The 21,681-nt window shown below is 39.4% G+C and overlaps 4 protein-coding genes across 8 annotated transcripts; all 4 read right to left on the bottom strand.

Annotated features, from left to right (window-relative positions):
- Position 1: 1 nt before the first annotated feature.
- Positions 2 to 1,725, bottom strand: LOC105689881 (inosine-uridine preferring nucleoside hydrolase-like). 3 transcript variants are annotated; one of them, XM_020854585.2, is made up of 6 exons: positions 1,494 to 1,725; positions 1,165 to 1,380; positions 896 to 1,079; positions 705 to 821; positions 497 to 633; positions 2 to 421 (listed from the first exon to the last, which is right to left on the bottom strand). In XM_020854585.2, the coding sequence occupies exons 2-6, from the start codon at positions 1,354 to 1,356 to the stop codon at positions 71 to 73; spliced, it is 981 nt and encodes a 326-aa protein (XP_020710244.2). In that variant the 5' UTR covers positions 1,357 to 1,380; positions 1,494 to 1,725; the 3' UTR covers positions 2 to 70. The 3 variants fall into 3 exon arrangements, with proteins under 3 accessions (XP_020710244.2, XP_012262666.2, XP_048508745.1); XM_012407243.3 differs by having other exon boundaries at positions 1,578 to 1,725; XM_048652788.1 differs by having other exon boundaries at positions 1,165 to 1,319; positions 1,494 to 1,590.
- Positions 1,726 to 1,863: 138 nt separating this feature from the next.
- Positions 1,864 to 6,708, bottom strand: LOC105689880 (ribonuclease P protein subunit p40-like). Of its 2 annotated transcripts, XM_048652787.1 has the most exons (7): positions 6,480 to 6,708; positions 6,246 to 6,378; positions 5,986 to 6,130; positions 5,738 to 5,902; positions 2,589 to 2,714; positions 2,333 to 2,516; positions 1,864 to 2,225 (listed from the first exon to the last, which is right to left on the bottom strand). In XM_048652787.1, exons 2-7 carry the CDS (start codon positions 6,363 to 6,365, stop codon positions 1,883 to 1,885), a joined length of 1,083 nt encoding a protein of 360 aa, XP_048508744.1. In that variant the 5' UTR covers positions 6,366 to 6,378; positions 6,480 to 6,708; the 3' UTR covers positions 1,864 to 1,882. The 2 variants fall into 2 exon arrangements, with proteins under 2 accessions (XP_048508744.1, XP_012262665.2); XM_012407242.3 differs by having other exon boundaries at positions 6,246 to 6,705.
- On the bottom strand, positions 2,849 to 5,806 carry LOC105689879. Its single transcript, XM_012407241.3, has one exon. It carries the CDS (start codon positions 5,691 to 5,693, stop codon positions 4,125 to 4,127), a length of 1,569 nt encoding a protein of 522 aa, XP_012262664.1. The 5' UTR covers positions 5,694 to 5,806; the 3' UTR covers positions 2,849 to 4,124.
- Positions 6,709 to 6,913: 205 nt separating the features above from the next.
- LOC105689915 lies at positions 6,914 to 21,639 on the bottom strand. Of its 2 annotated transcripts, none has more exons than XM_012407295.2 (10): positions 20,803 to 21,639; positions 12,103 to 12,240; positions 11,797 to 12,022; positions 10,317 to 11,736; positions 10,126 to 10,239; positions 9,315 to 10,057; positions 8,729 to 9,244; positions 8,548 to 8,660; positions 8,259 to 8,466; positions 6,914 to 8,176 (listed from the first exon to the last, which is right to left on the bottom strand). In XM_012407295.2, exons 2-10 carry the CDS (start codon positions 12,206 to 12,208, stop codon positions 7,510 to 7,512), a joined length of 4,113 nt encoding a protein of 1,370 aa, XP_012262718.2. In that variant the 5' UTR covers positions 12,209 to 12,240; positions 20,803 to 21,639; the 3' UTR covers positions 6,914 to 7,509. The 2 variants fall into 2 exon arrangements, with proteins under 2 accessions (XP_012262718.2, XP_048508712.1); XM_048652755.1 differs by lacking the exon at positions 20,803 to 21,639 and adding an exon at positions 19,510 to 19,657.
- Between the last annotated feature and the right edge of the window lie 42 nt (positions 21,640 to 21,681).

The raw sequence follows: 21,681 nt of genomic DNA, 5'->3' as shown, positions 1-21,681 counted from the left end.
ATTTTCTAGCTGATATTTTATTCATTTTCATTGACTTGTCAGACATTATATACAAGCAACATGCTAATTCTCAGCACAGAATTTCTCCTTTGTAGTGAATAGGGTCTGCGGCAAACAGTAATAATTCCTTGAATATTTCCCAATCGAATTTTGTTACCAGATCGGTATTAGGATCACGACACGCCAAGTGATCTATAACAACTTGACCTCTGGTCCTCGAACCATTCAATTCTATATCCACATGACATTTAACTACTTTCAATGCCATGTCAGGTCTGACAATTATTCCAGCTAAAATTGCGTCGCAAGGTCTGTAGATCACAGTTGAGTTTTTGTCAACCTCATAAATAGTATGTTCAATTGCATCTAGAAGTTCAACTTGAGGGCTTTGAATTTTTCCAAAGACACTGGCTCTCCATTCCTGTGGAACAAGAAACAATAATAAATCAATTAGTTGTGCAAATATTTTGACACGTTTAAATGCAATATTACTCACAGAGCTTATCTGGGACTCTAGACAAGCTTCCCATGGTAAGAGTACAAGTGGCTTAACGTTATTAGCAAAAAATATATGAACACTCTCTGGGTCCACATAGAAATTGAATTCTGCTTGTGCGGTGATGTTACCTACAGCTACGATAAATACCATTTTTTTATTGCAGGAATTTATTAACGAATCAATGTGAAATTGATAAATTACTTACCAGTATGATTACCCCCCATCACATAAAAATCCTTGACATTGTTGATGAAATCGGGATAGAGCTTAATAGCTAATGCTATGTTTGTCAATGGACCCAGACAAATTATTGAGACTTCGCCTATTTAGGATGATAACGGCGTTAATTTATCATTTATTTCATATTCTAAAAGATCTTTGATCTCACGTGATTACCTGGGTTTTCGCACACTGTTTTGTACAAAGCATGAACAGCATGTTCTTTTTGCAAATTGCTTATATCTGGTTTATCTTCGAATACATCTCCAAAACCATCACTTCCATGAACATGTCCAGCATCGTCTGATTTTCCATTAGCAGGAGTCAGGAGTGGCGAATGAGCTCCTTTGTAAACTGGTATCTGAATAATACATTGTCATACTTAACGATAATTAATAAGCTTTTCGCAGTGGGTGTTGGACGAAAGAAAGATGAATAACGCTCACGTTCTCAATATCACAGGCTTTCAATGTTCTAAAAACATTATGGACCACGTTGACAACGTTTGTATTTCCGTTTACACATGTGATCGCTAATATTTCGATCTTATTAACTTTGTGTGCCGCGGCGAGTATAACCAATGCCAAAGCATCGTCGATTCCTGCATCACAGTCGATGATGATTCTCTTTCTATCCATTTGGATTATTTTTATGTCAACTAGCTAAAAGACTGAATATTTAAATCTGGTGGAAACTATAGCTACTGGTCATGCTTACAGTCGACTGCTTAGATAATAGCAGAATAAGATGGAAATAATATTAGCTATTATCTTACTAATAATAAAGGTTATGTTTACATAACCGGGAGGCTGGAGGGTTGAACGGATAAGATAGATGCTATAAAAATCTTTGATCATACCGTTTTATCAGTATAAAATAAATTCCCGCATTATGATAACAATTATCAATCAAAAAGATAAAGCTTCGGCGATGAAAATTGCACGCATATGTCCACGTTTTCTATCGTTTTAGAACTAAGCAAATATAATCTTTCAACGTTGCCATGTTTCAAGGTCAACGCTCAATTTGTGAGAGCATCCTCTCTGGTTGAGCGTAGAAATTGTACAATTGTAGATTAATTTGGATATTTAGTATGCAGCCTCGTATGCAGCTATGGTCGTCGGAGGACTAAGTAGAAGAGGGGATTAAATTTACAAATCTCATTTATTGAAAAATCCTTGGCTTGTTATTTGAACTCAAGCTTGTCCTCAAGACATACGACCCGTTAGGTTTCATAAAAATGGTAAAACTATTATCTCCATCACTCAAATAATTGTGCTCTTGTAATTTCCAGCTTATCGGAGTATCCATGAATCCTTGAACATCTATACTGGCCCACGGTATCGTTTCCCTTTGCTGAATGTAGCACCTGAGCTCATGAAAAATATTTTCCACTTGTATCCGAGTCATGAAACCCATCCACCGAATGCTGCGGATTTGTCCAACTTCGGTCATAGGTGCAGGACACTGATATCTGTTCACGTAGGAATCATATTTTGTATCCTCTCTGAAAAATAGAGGCAACTATAGTTGTGGGATGTCAGCAAAATTTAGAAGTGTGAAAGCTGACGTAAAATTATTTGTACTCGTTAAACAACTACAAACGCAACTTACAAGTCACCACCAATGCTGAACATGCCAAGCCATTCAAATAACTTTCCATCGTCGGTACTGGAATTGATGATGGGAATTTTCAAGGAATACTCACTCCGCTCTACCTTCACTTGTCTGCAGAGTTTCACTTCATATCCTCGTTTATGGAACCATGCCGCAACTGAAGATGGGCATAACTTGTCATCTGTAATGTACGAAGGATTCCAGAATAAAGTAAATATCAGATGGCTGAAATTTTCAATTTCAATTATTTTACCTGGGGGGTTCCAAGCAAGAATGATGTCAAAACTCTGATGTAGATTATTTGTAAGGCACCGTCGGACATGTTCATAGTTTTTTTTGCCAGGTGTAAAAATTTCTTCTTTTAAATCGATAGTCACCACTATGATTGAACAAAGGAGTAACCGGCAAGAAAAAAAAAATGTATGTTACAGACAAATATTTGAAATGATCTCGCCACTACACAAGTAAAACTTCTGACATATCTTTTGTTGAAATGAAAACTAGTACTTGAGCAATGATTAAAATTGTATAGTATATTCTCGATCATATTAAAATGGTACATCGTATTGATTCGTAAATGAATACAGTAATATAAAAATTCGTAACATTCCCAGCCGGTAGAAATGCTAATAATGATATAAAAAAATATAGGCACTCGATTAAGACTTAATCATCTATTCGTAGTATCGGTATGACTAGTACAAGAGTAGCAGTCACAGCAGTGAATTTAATTGCTGAGTAAATTTAAGTTGATCCAAATCTCTTATCTTCAGTGAATTGGAATCTAGCGTAGCACATAAGCAATTAATTAATACACGTAACATTATTTTAAACAGTTATTACGACTTGACACTAATTTGGTAGGTAACAAAAGCTATACCCATTGATTTTCTGATACGTGTTGTAATCTTAAGCTAATCTAATATCGACGTTAATATAATAATACATCGAGATGTATTCTTTCTTACATAGTCGTTCATACTTGTGTTTAAATGACGTAGCACACGATATTCAATACAAGTAGCAAGTTCAAATTCTAAAAATTCAATCAATTATTCAACTTCATGGTTATTCATGAACAGCATCGTTGTATCAATTTCAAATTCAAAAATAACAACTCATTATGTGATATTTATTCCGAAAAATGACATTCTTATAAACTGGTTCATTAAATTAAATTGCTGATCAATATTTGAAGATTCATTTACTAAGGTACAAAGTATATCCAATATTCAACCGCGTCAGAGGCGAGATTACCGACTTAAAAAACTGAGATTTGACGTTAATCATGAGGTATCCATTTAACAAGTTCACTTTTCGTCTATTTCGAACTATCACTTCAAATTTTATCAACTTCAACAAGAATGGGCGTGAATTAATAAAAACTACAATTTTCCTCGAGCAATGCTATAATGCGGAAAATCTTTCAAAATCCGAATAATTAAATATTTCTTATTTTCTGACAATTTAAAACCATTAGACCATTTTATTTTTTGTCACATTGATTTGAAAATGATCAGAAAATAAACCATCTAATGTAGCGGTAATGCCTACAATAATTGATACTGGAAGTTTTTTTTGATCTCATCGAGTTTTTTAATTCTTTTTTATCCCAGGCGACTCTGTTTTCGTGCGTTATAAAAGTGAAAATCTTCGTTCTAGTCGATATAAATTGTCACAAAAATAGACCTTGGAACAACCTATTTGCGACTAATATTATTATAATTATAATGATAATTATTTTTATTATTCCAAAGTACAAGGTATTCGATTGAAAATTGTATCAACATTATGCTAACGACAAAGTCGGGCTTATATCTAAGTCGATGTTAATTATTCTCAACTCATTCTGAAATACGTTTAATTCTGCCATGGAAATACCTTGCCAGCTTTCTAATTCTGACAATCGTCTTAAATTATCACAATTCTGCATCAATAAGCGAACAGTTTTCATAGATAAATCATCACTGTAAAGAATTTTGAGCTCCTCCAATTTATTCATAGGATTTTTAGACAAAACTCTGGCCATTGTGTCATCCCCGATTCCAGTAGACGATCCCAATTGTATAAATTTAATATTTATGCAATGGGATAGCAGAAATTCGAGATGCAGATGTGCGCAGTCAGCTACGCACTTTATACGTTCTAAATATTTGAAAGGTGGCACGAATAATTTTTTTGGTATCACCGCTGCATGTTCAACGAATTCGCAATTGTAGAGCACTAAATTTTTTAATATCGGACAAAACTGGCTTATGTAGACAAGAGCGTTCAAATCTATTTCATTGACGTGCTCTAGGTGTAGATTAGTTAACTTCGAACCCTTAGTTTCAAGAAGTTCTTTAATTCTGTCCGTGAAAAAATCACAGCATAAAAGTTTGAGCTCTGTTAAATTATTTAATGCAGATAAAATCAAAACATCATTAATAGTCTCGTCATGTACAATTGAAACTTTTATTAAATTTGGGCACATTTCTACTAGCAGATGCAAGTGCTCAGTTGTAACATCTCGGCTTTCGAATACCTTCAAATTCAAGGGCTGTTTGTAGCTACCTGTAATTCTAATGTGCTCTAAGACGTAGCCGAACTCATCACATCTGCCTATATCTTCTAAATTTGGATGCTCTGATAGCAATTCTGCATAACCCGCAATCGAAACCGATGTTCTAAATAATTGGATCTGACGCAATTGCCAGCATGTTCGTAAGACCGTCAAACATCTATCCGTAACAGACCTAGAAGCTGTAACATCCAGTTTCCGTAGTTTTGGACAGTTTTGCCCAATAGCCGTAACTATGCTGTCTGTGCAATCGAAGCACAGCGTAAATGACATTAAATTGGGCATAGATGAAACTCCCCCAATGATCATTTTCTCTATCCCCGAAGTTCTCCAACCTGCAGAGCCCGAACCTAGGTCTAAGACCTCTAAACCAGTCATTGCATTCAAGTTTTTATACAAAACATGCCTCATGATTTTAGGCCAGATGGAAAACTCAATGGTCTTTAAATTCGAGTGTATGACAACTTCCGTTAGATTAACTATGACATTCATCTCAGACAAATACGTGGTTATTGGAAAATATTGGCTAAAACTATTTTTAGTTTCGTTAATCAGATTTAAAATAGCCTTCAAAACCTCCACGGACATTCTGTCATAAAGATACCAAGGTATACTAGAAACTAATTGGTGCTTGATCCACTGCAGCCATAATTGTAATGTCGCTATGCCATGGGCTGGATCTGTCAGCGAGATGGTGCAAACGGGCTTAATTATATGACGCCCAACATCCGTGACAAATCTACCAACAGACCGAAGGGCCAGCTCCTCCAGAGAAGCTATTTGATATTTTTTTGGCATTTTTACCGCCCCTCTTACCTCTGCCTAATTAGAGTCAAACTTACCGAAGCGGGTCTTAACTTTACGGTCGAAGAACGAGGGTGAACCTTCTAAACCGAGAGATTGGAAATCTTCTTTAACCAACGACAATATCAAATGACCAGATGGAGTCACTGCCAAAGAATTTGCTGTGTCGACGCGACTCTCAATTGCTAAAATGTTGACTTCTCCTGAAATAATTAGCATTTTATAGGAAAGCAGAAGAACAATGTGATGGATAACAACACATAGACTGATGATTTCATTTACGTACCTTTCTTGACAAAAGCCTCCACAAATTCTTTGTCTACTAGTTCTTGGGCCTGTAGACCGTTAACTCTATAGTAGTCGCTGTCTGCGTTGAAGTTCTCGAAAATATGATGAGGTAGATTGACAGTATCGGGGAGTACGACTTGGACCTGGCAGCGGTCCAAATATTATTTAAAAAATTACGTATAAGCTGCATTGGCTGTGCAGCTTTATAACCTAACCCTAAACTGATAATAGCAAGTCTCACTACGTCCAGCTTCTTACCGAGTGATTGAAGTAGTGATTCTTTATTGCACTAGTCACCTCCTTTGTTAAAGAGTCCGATTTAACGACCTTGAAATTGTGCTGTGGGGCTTTAAAGTCCCACACCTCCGGGCACAGCATTTCCCGATTATTCCTAAAATACGAGTAACGTCTCCGCTGTTCTCTATTATTACTGCTATCCAGGAGCTGCGCGAAACAAGCGCAGATTAATCCTCGCCTAACGGCTGTACACACCTACGTTTTTAGGAGAAGACCCGAGCTCTTTGATTTTCGGTAGAAGAATGCCACATTTACGCCACATCTACTGTTATTCAAAATTGCGGCTCACGATCTCATTATCGTTGACGCGAACAGCTGTTCGTTGTTTGTTGAATTTGCGCGATATTAGGTTTTTGAACAGTTATGACGTTTTGCGATCCATGACGTCTGCTATCGAACTACACGTGCAGAGAAACGTTCGCTGGGTCGCCTGGCAGCTAGGCGCATAGTAAACAAATGTTTTATCAATGAACACAGTATTCTTTCATACACACGTTTATACATAGTATACATAGTATGTAGTAGCAGTAAAGTAATTGTTTCTCAGTAATGAATTATAATTTATTATTGTGATTCGGAATAATGTGAAATAATAAATAAAAAGAGGTAAATAAATATATACAATTAGAATGGTTTTCAAATTGTTTAAAATTTTACACAAATTATAAATACTAACTAGGATTTCTGTACAAGTATATTTACATAAAACATTAACTATAAACATGACTATACGAGGTATAAAAATGCCGCAATACTGCAATCGCCAATCATTAGAGATTGTACTAAGTATGTGTTGGCACGGCGTCATACTTGGGGTCTTTGCTCAAGGTAACATCAGTTCTTTTACGATTACTCCGATACAATTATAAATAATACGTCAAAGTTCTCCTATATATCTACGCGATAAGAGTTGATGATGACGATGAATTAAATTCACCAGACACACTTTCACTGGAATGTTTAATCGATCTCTGTTGAGAAATTAATGAATGAACTGTAATGAACTTCGTATCACTTCGCTTCGTTCTTCTCGATTCCTTTTCAAGGCACATTTAGTGGAGATATCGACTCTGTTATCAAACAAAAAGTCGGCGATCTCCCTTTCGTTACGGCGCTACACTCACCACGGAGCGTTTTGTCTCGGAATCGTGAACGCACAGGGTCACAAGTGACATTATTTGTTTCGGGAACTCGATGTTCCAATGTTGAAAATAAAACGGTAAGATCAGACGAATGACATCCGATGGGCTTCATGCCCTGGAGCCTTCATCGCTTCGTCAATTGTGTCAGTAGTTTCCGATCCGCCGGCGCAAAATGAAACGCTTTCCGCTTCAGCGTCGTTATTTTCCATCGGTGAAATTCCCGGCTGTATATTAACGTACCTCGCCGAAAGTTCGTTATCATTTTTACAATCGCTCGACATCTTTTGTAACTTCACGTATTTAGATTTAGAGGTTGGTTCTGGAGAGATAGGGAGCAGGGGTCTGGAGCTATCCGCAATCGGGTGGCCGAATTCGAACGCGCCGGGGCTGAGAAAATCACTGTTTGTCCGGCTGCTCCTCTCAAATCGTGAACGATTGTTTTCCGGCGACAGCGTCGGGGCACAAGTGTCCTCCTCCGAGGTGGTGATCAACGGCGTTTCCGTAATTTTTGCCGAAATGAGCCTCGAGGATTCGGGGCGGTTGGAGTTGTTGAGGGACATCGATAATTTTCTGAATTTCTCGGGCAACTGCATATCGATTTGCCCGGTGTGCTCCAGTTGTACGCTGGCCAGAGGAACGTCCAGACAGGGAGATATGAGCCGGGGATTCGTGGCGAGTATGTCGACTATCTCGGGAGCTTTCGGGCGCAATTTATGGTCGATTTTCCAGCAAGAACGAATCAGGTTTTCCCTGAAAGCGAGAGAAAAGTATAAAAATGATGGACGGGGCGCGGAGTAATCGGTAGGGAAAATTTCATGTATATTCCACTCACAGCGAGGACTTTATGCCAGACGGTATCGTGATCGTGTTTCCCGACTTCACGTGCTCCAGGACCTCGTTGTTGCTCAATCCCTGAAAGGGAAAACTGCCGAAGGTTATAATCTCGTAGAGAAGGACTCCGTACGACCAAACGTCCGATGCTGGGGTGAAAATTCCAAGCCCCAAGGACTCGGGAGCCATCCATCTCACGGGCAGCATGCCTGAAATATTTATATTTTTCATTCGTAACATAGTTAAACGCGAAAAATGTCCGGATCGGTATCTCGGAATAAATTTCTCACCCTTTCTGTTGAACTTGTAATAGTCGTTCTCGTACATCGGCCTGGTCATACCGAAGTCGCCCAATTTAACGACTCGTTGAGCGTTGACCAGACAGTTCCGCGATGCTATGTCTCTGAAATAATACATGAATTGTATGAATATGGATCACCCGAAATGCAAAATAAATCAATTCGTACGTACCTGTGGACGTATTTGAGCTGTGCCAAGTAGCTGAGCGCTCTGGCAACGTCGAGAGCCATGGCGGTCAGTTTTTTGCTAGAAATTTCATCGGAGTCTTCGTAATTTCTGTCGTTAACCAGGTGCCGTCTAGCGAGGAGATAAGTTTTCAGATCACCGTACAACATGAACTCCATCACGGTGTAGACCGGCTCGCACTTGATACACACACCCAGCAGTCGGATGATATTTTTGTGCTCAAATCTCTTCATCACCTCGACCTCGCTGAGGAAGTCAAGTTTCTCCTCCGTCGAACTTCCCACTTTCAAAGTCTTCACCGCCACGGCTAACCACCCCTTCTCGGCGAAGAACGCTTCTCCTCCGTAAACCGTGCCAAAAGCCCCCTCTCCAAGTTTACGATTTATGACGACGCACTCCCGAGGGATCTCCCATTTGTCCAGACCGGATGTGTCCGTCTGAAGGAGGTCGATTCCCAAGGACTTCATGTATTTCTCGTGAAGACGGACCTTCGCGTCGTACCTGCGGAGGGGGTGGAGAGGACGTTCCGTCAGTGAACGGCTGTCGCCGAGCTACCCTGATTTCTACTTACTTTCTTTTGACGACAACGAATCCGACGATCAGCAAAACGCTCAGGCACCCGAAGCCGATTATGTTGGCGATGACGATCGCGACTTCACAGGTGACATCGAGAAGTTCGGCCAAACTTGCTAGGACGCATCTCTGGGCCGGTAGAAAACCGTCGTTCGGCTTCTCCCCGGCAAGCCATACGATCGCGGAGACGTTCAGCTCCAAATTACCCCCGATCACCTCGTTGCGAACCTCCGATACATTCGGGTAGAAACGCCCCACCCTTTTCGTCACGTTGTTTATGTGCTGGACGATTTCGACCACCGATATTCTCGAGGCACCGCCCAGGAACTTTATCCTTCCGGAGACCCCGTGAAAATCGGTCTTGCTTATTATCTCGGTCAAACGGTGGGATGTTTCGGGACTGCGGAGGGCGAATACGTAGCTCTGATTCTCTCGCATCAACTGATCCATCGCGTAGGCGTAAGTCCAAGTGGCGTCGTACGCGTAACCGGCGTAATCGGACGGCGCTTGACCTTGTTCGCGACATTGGGTCTCGTAACGATCCCGCCATTGACGCACCGTTATATTCTCCTGCATAACGGCGTCGTCGGGGGCGTAATAAGCGTGAGATATTCCCAGGTAACCGTTCACCGCCGTCGCCATTTCCGACGTAGGACAAGACACGTTCTCGCCATCTTTGTTGTACAAATCGGTGTCCCACCATCGCGACAATAACCACAGAGGTAAAAACCAGACGTAACCCTGGAACAAATGATATATTTCGTCACTCGGACGACACCCGGGAATAGGCCGACTTATTTTTTACTTACCTCTTGGGCAGTCATTTTCAACTTGTAAGCCTCGCACATGACCTGCCTCGCGACCTCGTCGTACACGTCGGCGATTATGATTTTCGCACGTTTTTTCTTCAGGTTCTCCAGGTACTGAGAATCGAAAAAAATTTCAAATACTTAATTTTTTATAGGAGGAGCTATGAATAATCCAAATTAGGACAACTCACCCTCTTTAGAACGTCGGTGTCCCGTTCCCTCGGGAATTTAGCGTTGTCGACAAAAGTGATACCGTTCTCCTGCAGATGATCCTGCATGTGCGATATGTACTCGGTGTACTTTTGACCGTCTTCGGTCAACGCCGCTACTCTCCGCCATTCCATTTGTCGCAGTAGTTCCAGATACACGTGTTTGTACTGTTTGTTCTCTCCGATGGTCCTGAAAAAGTTCGGGTATTTCTCCCTGTCGTCGAAGCTCGACCCCTCGGCGCTGTAGCTTATGATCATCGTGTTGAACTGCTTCGAAACTCCGATGAGTGGTTCGATCGTTTCGGAGCACGCGGGTCCCAGAATTCCCACCAGTCTGGGCGCGTGGTGTAGAATGTACTGTATGAAGGATGTCATGACCATGTCGGGTTTGCACTTTCCATCCATGGCGAAAAGCGTGAGATTATAATCCCTGAGAATCGTGCTGTTCACGTTTATCGCCTCCTTCGCCATGCTTGCGGCTGTCAGAATCGAGCGAGCCTTGTAAGTGTGCCCGGTCATGGGAAATATCCCCCCTATCACCAAAGTGGTCTTATCCTTGCTGCTGGGTTTCCAACGTATGGCGTACTCCATGTTATCCTTGAGCCAGTCGCAGGCGACCCTTTCCTCGACTTCCACGTCGCGGTGTCCCCCGAGTCGGAGTTCGTTGTAACGGTTTATCATCTCCTCGTACATTTCTTCGGTGAAGGACGTTTTGCGTATAGCCTCGTAGGCGAACTTGGCAACGTACTCGAGTCGCGCCCACACCATTTTCACCAGTCTGTTGGGGTTGTAGTTGCAGCTGTCCTCGTCCCGGAGTCTGCACCTCGGGAGGACCAGGGAAACGAAGTCTTTCTCGTTTGGAATAACGTCGCTGGGCGTCCAGTGGAGTATAACGAACGCTCTGGATACGTTCGAATAGGAATAACGTTCCGTCAAAAATTCGGATATATTTCTAAGATTTGGTCCTACCCAGACGACCTTGACGAACAGTTTCAATTCGTCTATTTGCTCCTTGACGAATTCCGTAACGTCCGGATTATCGGCGAGCATAAGAGCGCATGAATTTTCAAACGGTGATCTGCAACGTTCAGGAACGTACATTCCTTCGTGGCAATACGATTCGCTGCAATAATGATCGTTGGAATCCGGTCTCATCGCCGCTTTCTTTATCATCGTCAACGTCTCGTCGTCGACCGTAAAATTTTCGGCCGATTCTCCCCCGGCAAACGTGTGCCACGTGTCCATCCACGATGAATTCCACAGTCTACGCGGTACGAACCACCCGAAATATCCAGGCGGGGCTACCGATCCGCACTCTTTTGTGTGGTAACCGTCGAGCAATGAGGATATGTCGGTCGTGGAGGGAACCCAGACCTCCATGTTTACCATGGTCTCTGGAATACTGGAAAAAATTGAAGAATGAATCAGAAGATCCGGAGTTGTCTTTAATTTATTGACTCACATGCTCTGCTCGTCGATTATACTGCTTTCCGAGAGTCTCGCGATCACTTCGGAGGTATCGAATCGGTCGTCCAGCTCTATTAAGGATACGCCGGAGTACCCGAGAACCTCGATGAGATAAATTTTCATTATCCTTGTCGCCAGACGCTGGGTTACACGACGCGATAATTCGAACGTGATGTCCAGCGATCTTCCTTCCTCTTGGACGACTCGCTTGGGTTTCACCTCTGCAAAGGACATGTTCGAACATTGTTACCGGAATCTGTGACGAAAGTAATCGAAGTGGGGGATACTCGATCGCAATTACCATCGAGCATGAGACACCGATTGTGAGCCTCGGCGGTCCGCTCCCGAAGAATCATCGCGAAGGTGATGACCGTCAGGCATCGAACGAATCCCGATTTTCCGAACATTTCGTGCGGCCTTCGGGGTCCAGATTGTGTATCTGAAAAGTATGAAAAAAATCGTCGTTTTCGGTGAAACGGAATCGACGGTAAGAATTTCCGTCGCGTTTCTCGAGTCTGATTGTTGGCTCGTCGGCCACGTAGCGGCATCATCGATCGTCGCGATCACGATCATCGCAAAATACTTGATCAAATAAAGTAGTCATCATCGTAATACCAATGTATGTATAACGTGTGTACATTACACATGTACGACGTACCTTCGATATAGATATATAAGAATAAAACTTATGCGAGCTTGACAGGTTTTACGTAAATCGTTACACACGATAATAAGACTTTGTTTGCAATACATGTTAGCAATGCCAACACGAAACGTTTCGCTTATAAAATGTACCAGCTGTTCATCTATTTGTCAAGTTATAGAATTTCCCGTTCGATATTCTTCTCCCCCCCTTTACATTATCGCCGAGCCAACACGCCGGTCGTTAATTTTTATACGTACACGACGAGAAAATGCTACCTACGTCGCCGGAGAAAATGCGAATCTTGATCAGCCGTCAGGTGTAAATTTGATCGATCAATTATCTGCATGGAATTTCATTCGATGTAATAGTGTCTCATGGAATAGATTAGCTAAATGTTTTTTTTTTCATTTCGAAAATATATAATCCGGCAACTATATTCGACCGCAATTTTAACGCTAATTTCACATGCATATTCGATAACCGAGGGAAAACAGGTTTTTCACTTAAATATATACATCCAAATCGTTGAATTTCATTCGCTTGATTTATAATGTTACGGTGTAATATATTTCGTGTTTACTTGAAAATTGTAGCACGTCATTCCTTTTCCTCCTCGTTCTCGTTATTTTTGCCACGTGTCGAAAAAAATTCTCTCCACAAGTTTTTAAAAAAGGAATTTTCATCATCGCCAAAAAACATCACAATCCTCCGCTGTTTATAATTATCATATTACAGACGCCTACAGATGCCTTATTCTGGTCAGATTCTCTGACTCGTTCATTAAACTAATTCCCATACGTACGATGATATGTGTGTGTCACGATAGCGAGGAATTTTTGCAAACCATTCCCAACATTTAAAAATTCCATTTAATCGGAACGCAGCCGCTCGTCTCAAATAAAATTCTTCTTTATTTCGACACAGACTTTGAAAAGCATAGAAAATATTATCGATGATAAAAAAATATATACACGGTGTAACAATGGGACTGCAGCAGCAGATTGTTATTATTATAATTGTTGTTGCTGTTATTATTGATACCATCATTATCATTATTATTATTATTATTATTAGTGCACGAAGAGTTTTAGCTGATGCAGGACGTATATTTAACTTACAATTAATACACATCTTTGAAAAGCGAAAGTATAATATGTATATTTTATTTAACGACTGCGTGAACGCCGAAAATAAATTCACTTCGCTGTATTATACGTGTCATAAAGTGGGCGCGGTGTGTGTGTGTGTGTGTGTGTGTGCACTTATGACTACAATAATACACATATTGCGAGTATACACGCATAGAATTACATACTTATATACACTATTTATTAATCTAGCAGTCTGAATCTGTGTGTGTACATTCTCTCGATTGATCGAGACGTTCTTTATTTCTTGTTCGAAATTTTTGTTTTCAACGTGTTTATGTGTTCGCGTTTTTTTTTTTTTTTTCATCTATCAATTCGTTGTTTTCAAACGGTAAAATGTCATTGGCGCTAGTTTTATCTTACAGATTACACATGTATTACAGGGAATAAAATTAATTCGGTATTTTATAATCTACGAGATCTCGATAAAAAAGAGAATTCCCTTTTTTCTCTCCATCTAATTATAAATCTATTTTTTAGTTATAGTTTCAGATTTTTTTCTTTTTATTTTCTTTACCCCCGTTGAATTTCTAGTTTCGAAATTGAATGTACATGCAGCGTTACCCTCCAGATGTCTGATGGCACGAAAAATTTTTTTCTTCCCATCGATTTATTGGTTTTCGAAACTTTTTCTCTGGTAAAAAAAAAAAAAACTCTGCGAGATAGCGCGAGGCACGTGTACGGAAAACTATCGTGATTGAGCTGTTGTCGTTATTATTTCGTGCACGGCGATGACCGACGCGGTATTTACCAATAATTAAACACACGCATATGATAAAAGAAAAAAGGAAAGGAAACAAAAAACCTATTCATGCACGCCTATCTGTATATGTTGATAGTTTCATCACGTACATGTCTACAGTTAAATATCATCGTGATTTATAACTAGAATTTAGAATTGTTTCACGCGCGCGAATTATACCTCGTGTGTATACGTATGTATGCTGTATAAGTTTTATATCAATAAGGTATATGAGAAAATAATTTTTTTTCTCTCAATTTTCCAAGTTTTTTCGTCTTACATCTCTATAGTCTCACTCTTGGAAATTCCGGTAATGATAACAATCGTATTAAAAATAATAACAATGTTAATTATAATTACAATGATAATAATAGTAATTTTGCGCGATACGTAATTAAATTTTTCTTTCACATTGTTATCAAACAATACGCGTTTACTTATATATACGTATACGTATATTTGATAGCGGAGAGGAGAAAAAGTATATGCAATCAAATTAAATGAGAATATGGCGACCGCGTTCTCATGCGACGATTTTTATATTTTATCAATATTCATAGTGCGTCGGAATAGTTGTGTAGTCTAACTACATGTATATTATACGTATATTATAATAGTGAACAGGAAAACAAGTTGTCGCTAACGCGCGCGATAACAATTTCAGAAAGAACGATAACAGAACAGTCTACGCACTATTATTACACTTATATGTATAGGTATAGTAATACGGATGTAAACGTACAAGGCAAACGTATTTATATTAATTTTCATATACATAAATTCTTTGAACAATAACGAAGAAATTATTGGACCGTAAATATTTATCGATCTGCAAAATTTTTGCTCGATGTCGATCGATTGAACTCTGGACGTGGGGGTGAAAGATTCTTATTATAAGCGGTTTTTTCATTTTTGCCTTTTTTGCCAAAAAGGGCCTTGTCGTTGTAAAAACGCGTATTACGCGTGTGCGTCAGGTTCCCTCGACGATGCAGCGATTTTAATCAATTAGTCGATGTGGGTCGCTATATGTGTACGACATAAAACGATGTAGGGTAGCCCGCTAATTACCTTCGTACGCAAACACGATTGGCCGATGTTTTAACGCTTTGTTTACTCGCCAAAAATGTTTGCAAATCTATAATAACAATGAATACTGTAATATAGCGCGTATGTATTATATATATCTATGTATACGCGCCCGTAATTTATAATCTGTTGATAATGGACTTTTAATCGGAGAGTATATTACGGCGTGTAAAATTTGCTATTACGTATAACGTAATACGTTATATACATATATATATATACATATAGGGCGCGGAGAATCGAAGAACAAAATGAATCCAACAATAATAATTGCAAAGACTATGATATACGTTTTTGCGCAAATGCTGCGCGATAAATGATAAGAAGAAGACGAAGGAGAAGAAAAAAAAAGAAGATATTGTAAACAGAGGAGTGAGGCGAGTTTGTTGTTGGTATAAAACGAAAAGACGACGGCGTGTGCCGCGTCTGAATTCCGCAGGTGAACACGCGGGGTTGTTAACCCAACTGAGGTAGGTCGTTGTGTAGAACAATTTTCGGTTCGATGGGCATAGCTTACTTGCAATCAGTTTAACTTGTACGCGTGTACGTACGTACCTCGTTACGCGGGGACAGCAGACACGCCTGTCTAAATCGGAATTATTTGACTTCGGTGTACGTGTATTTTGGCGATACGTTAAACTAAATCAACGGATTATTTAACCGCTACTCCATATTTAACACCGTCTCCGCATATATATATATATATTTATCATGCCCAAGAATTCATTTATACATATATATATAACTTTGAATAAAAATCAGATGTTCAATTTTACGAACGTTCCGAATAGAAATTTTTGCCCATTGGGGATTATTTGATTTGTTTTTTTTTTTTCTTTTTTTTTCTTTTTCTTTTATCGAATCTCACATTCCGTGCATATATCAAGGATGACAAGACGACTTACCGCGTCGTATAACATCAGCTTTATACGGCGTCTACGACCTTCCGCGAGATGATCGGATATAGATTTGAAATTATTACCCATATATACTTGACCTTGGCTAATTAAATATAGATATATATATATATATTTCGCACGTACGCAGACACACACCAACACGATCTACGCATTCGACAAACAAGTAGGTAAACATCATTCTCTCATATACATATACATACCTATATGCACACGATATTCATTTATTCGTTGGAAAGATTAATTTTATACCGCGCAACCGTGCGTGAATAAATACGCGAGATATACCGAAGTGTGAAGAATTTTCAACATCGAACAATAATCGTTTATTAAAAATCAATATAATCGAACAACCGCCACGTAGCTTCTAGTCGTCGTCATTATCGTAGTAATTATCGCTATATATAAACCACATTATTATTTCACGTACACATCGAGGGGTTTTGTGATCTACGGCACATACGCGCTTCCATGAGAATTGTGTACACGATAATCGGTGTACGTGATTCAACCGACCATTCATAAATCTCCGCGCGCCTCTTTTAGTTTTTATTTTTACACGCACGTATACCATCTATACGAATAAGCGCGTACACACACGTGCGTTAATCTGCCCGCTTGTATTCGCGTACCGTATTTTTCGAATGTGTATACATATACATATATATATATATATATATGTATGTATGCCGAACGAGCCGTGGAATAACAGCTGTTTCTAATACGGAAAATAGAAAGAGAGAAACCGCGAGGCGATTTCGCGTTTCGTTTGGTTGCGTTGCGTTGCGTTGGCCCCTGTGAATTAAAAATGTAACGATATACGTATATACATATACGTATATGCGTGCAGGGGAAAATAACTAAATATACCTATTGCACGAAATCCTCCCGCCGAGCGATCTTCGCATCATCATTTTTACACGCGTATCGTACCTATATACACGTTATCGGGCGCGTTTACACGCGTGCACGTGTGTAAATGTTTATTACACACGTATTACATATATAATGTGATACGTGTGTGAGGCGCGTGTGCGTAAATGAGTCGAAATCACGGTTGAACCGGGAGATGACCGCGGTAATAATATATAATATCTCCCCGCCTCTGTGTACTCGCGAATTATGCGGCTATTGCACCGGCGCGGTGTGGCGAATTATATACACATATATATATTTTAATCTTAATTACACACGAGCAAATATGGGCGTACGACAACAATAATAATGGTAAATTATTTTCGACAAAACTCCGGAGATTATCGCTCTCGAAGACCATGCACTATTATAATTGTGCGTCGTTCGATAACGCGGGCGACTCTGGTGAGAAAAATAAGAATAAAATTAGCGAGACGAAATTTTTCGCACCACCGATGAAATTGCAAAAATCGGATTCGCGGCTCACCGTCGAACGCGCGAGACGAAAAAAGAAATAAATAGTGTACGCTCTTCGTTCGGAAGCGGCAATTTCAGTTGGCTATGTACGATGCGTGACGTATGTAACGAGTGCAGGTATACGTATGTACATGATATACACAGGTCCTTCGTTCCTCGAACGCGAGCTGCTTATAGTTTTTGAGTTATATTGTCGCAAAACGCGGACAAACTGCACATTTGACATTTCTGCGATATAATTTTAGTTTTCTTCGTAGTTTACACATTATACCTATACACCATGTCGTTGTTGTTACCGTGTAAAAGAGAACGCGCGTTCTATAAACGAAAAAAAAAAAAGAAAAAACGAATTACCGGTGGGTTAATGACTGCGATATCGTCGTGAATTTTTCCAAGACAAAAACTAAATCTACATAACTCTTAATAACCCCCGCGGTGCGCGTGTGTGCGCGTAAGTCGTCGCTTGGTACTGTAGTCGAATTTTTTACCGACTCGAAAAATGAGAGAAAAAAAAAAATATCTTTATATAAACACATATTTAATACACGTAGTGTACCGATTATACGCGGGAGGCGGAATCGGATACTCACTTTCGTTGCAGCGAGAAATGAAGAGAATTTTTTTTTAAATAGAACGGGCGACGGAAATCTCGAAATTCTAAAATTTATTTTAAAACGTATCTCCGTATTACATCGCCGCATACGATCCCCGCTGTATTAATTTTAGGAATACGAGTGCACGAGAAAAAAATAATATTTTTATACGATGACAAATAATCGGTTGTTGTTTATTTATTCATTCATTGATCTCTGTCTCGTCATCGCGCTGATTTTGCGCTTCGTGATATCGATTTTCGATGGCGAAAATATGGCCAAACGTAGATGCGGATGATCGGACGATTCTCTTCTTCTTCTTCTTCTTCTTCTTCTTCAGTATTATCGTCATCGCGAATACGTGTATGCATTGTACACATATGTACTTACTCACATACCTATATAGATACTTGCCTAAACAACGTATTTTTTGGTGTGTACAAAAGCGAGACTGGCAAATATTAAGTATTACGAACTTTATCGTTCTATTTGTGTCAAGTTTTATGACTTGCGTCTCTGATGCAAGTGAATGTGTGCACTTACACATACAGGTGTACGTATCTGTGAAGATGTATTCAACAGATATTCATACACACACAGAGACACGTGTAAATATCTGTTGTGTGGAATTTCGGAACTGTATCCCAACCGATGATGTTTTTATACGTTAAAAATGACGGTATAGCGCTCAAGAAAATCACTTTTCAAAGTTCTTAATATTTTTATAGTTATTAAATTTGGAAATTACGATTCAACGTCAAATGAGATTCCGTGGAAAACATAAAGAAAAAAAAAAAAAATAGCAAAATTTCGGGTAAAATAAAGTAAGAAAAGAATTCCTTTCGATCGAGTTTTTATCGTCTCCTTGTTTTTGTTGTTTCAATTTTTGGATTCGATTGAATATGATATTTTTGTTTCGCAGCTGAACAAAACGGCGCAGATTGAAACGAACATCGTAGACTGCGTGCACCGTTATTCGAATCGATATTTCATTTTTTTATTTCCACCGTCATTTTTGCACCTATCGAATAACGCGCGATATCGACTTATTGTAGACTCTGGTTTAGACGGCTATTTTTTTGTAAACATCGTATGTATACCTAATTATAAATGTCATTCGAGGTTATCAAAAACGCGTTACATGTAATTGGTACGTTTGTACGTCCGTACATGTATATACATACCGTATAACATTATTGGTAGGAGAGTCATCCTCAATAACATAAAATCCTCCATTTTTAACGCGTCACGATCATATGATACAATACGAACAAAAAAAGTAAATAAATAACAAATGTACAATAACGCTGTACAAAAGAGTTTTAAATCCATTCTTACGTCATTTTCACGCAACAAAAAAACAAAAAAAAAAAAAAAAAAAAAAAACCAATGAACCCGACATGCGTCGAGCTTTCGGTATAGCGCGTATAACGATGACGATACGCGTTATGCATAATATCTTGCATTATAGTTCGGTAATAAAAAATCAAGATAGTCTTCCTAGTGCGATATTCCGGTGACCCGGATAGCCGCCCCGTAGAGCACGCGTCATTAATAATTGTGTCAAAATACAAAACTATAAAACGGTACAATACGATCGCTGCCACATTAACAATAACAACGACGAAGTACGTCGTACGTAGCACGAGAGACAATTATAACGACAACAAGTCGTACGTACGTACGTACCTACCTACCTATTCGACGTAGGTTAAATTAGTTCTAAAACTATCGTTATTATCATTATTCGCATGCAGCTGCACTACGAGTAGTTTTTAGAATAGGTAACAAACGGCGGTTTAATAAACGTTCGGAGATTTTCGACTAAATAACTCAACATCGCATTACCTACCGTCTAACAACGCGGAAGACAAACATCCCACGGTTTCACCTCGATTTAACAAAAACATAATATATATAATGTATAACGGGCGTGATAAACATACATATTTTTGCTATCCTAGGAACAAAACGCTTTTACAAATTCGTTTCTTCTTACGATACACAGCCTACCTTTTACCAAGCTGCCTCGGTCCCCGAAGCTATATGGCATTGCAACGAGTCCTTGACAAAAAAAAAAAATAAAAATAAAAAAAAAAAAGATTCAACGAAGAAGAAAAAAAAAGAGCAAAAGCGCACATTGCATATACCACATGTGTATGAAAATTACACATCGGACACACGTTGTTGTATATACCTATAAACGTAATACGTGCACACAAAATAAATGTGTGTGTTAGTTACGTTACGTCGCCGCTAGTATCGATACACAAGTATATCGATCTTGGATTTAAATACCCAACGATCTTTTGCGGGCTGTCCCGCAATCGTTTAAAACTAGCTGGAAATCTAGAATAAACGTGTATCATTAACAAACCAAATGTATACGTATAATATAGATAATGGTTATAACGATGATAATAATAATAATAACAATAATAATAATAACAACAACAACGACGACGACAAACTCTCACCTCGATCGATCGTTAAGTCATTAATCCGACGTCGTCATGATTTTTATCCCCGATGCGCACCTCCAATTATTATTTTTCCAATATACTGGCGGTATGAACTGTCACTGTTGTTTTTTTTTTTTTTTTTTTTTATTATGACGAAGAGAGGATAACCTTTATTGTTTTTATTATTATTATTATTATTATTATACAGCAGCAGCAGCAACACCTAGATTCACGCTGCACCACGTGACGAGCGTACGTCTAACGTATGTGACACAGGTACTTTATTTATAAGCGCAAAACAATCACTATTAGATAAATTTGTTGCAAGGCGCTATTATCGTCGTATCACGATCATTGATCTCACTTTTTAAAGACATTTTGCCATTCGATCGATCGTTAATATCTCACGTACATGTACGTACGTTTATGCAAACGATATATCAGAGTGAAAATGAGAACGAACGAATTTCGTTGATTTGTTTATTTACTCGTAGCGATCGAGCAAGGTTTGACGGTGAGACGTTCGTGCAATTGCGTGGCAGTGAATTTATTCCGCGATGGAAAATCGCGGGCAGGAGGAACCGAAATTGAAAGAGTTCGTCGACTCGATTCCGAGAGCGTTAAGTGCGCTACGCACGCGGTGTGAAAAATAAATAGTAAATAAAGAAAAAAATAATAAAACTGGGCAAACTTTTCACATCCGATAGCGCGGACGCGGCGCGACGGTTGGCGCGTTACTGAAACGACTGAAAATACGTGTATAAGCGCAAGAGGCAAATGTTGAACCGTGCGCGTTCCCGCGGCGCTGATACGTTTCGTCTCCTTCTAGCTCGTTAATTTACGTCATTCCGTGCTCTCGTATTCGTGCATGCATAGCCGCTGTATTCGTGTGTG

The sequence above is a fragment of the Athalia rosae genome, chromosome 3, assembly GCF_917208135.1.
Source record: "Athalia rosae chromosome 3, iyAthRosa1.1, whole genome shotgun sequence".
NCBI classification, from domain to species: domain Eukaryota; kingdom Metazoa; phylum Arthropoda; class Insecta; order Hymenoptera; family Athaliidae; genus Athalia; species Athalia rosae.
This window is presented reverse-complemented; position numbering and strand designations above follow the sequence as displayed.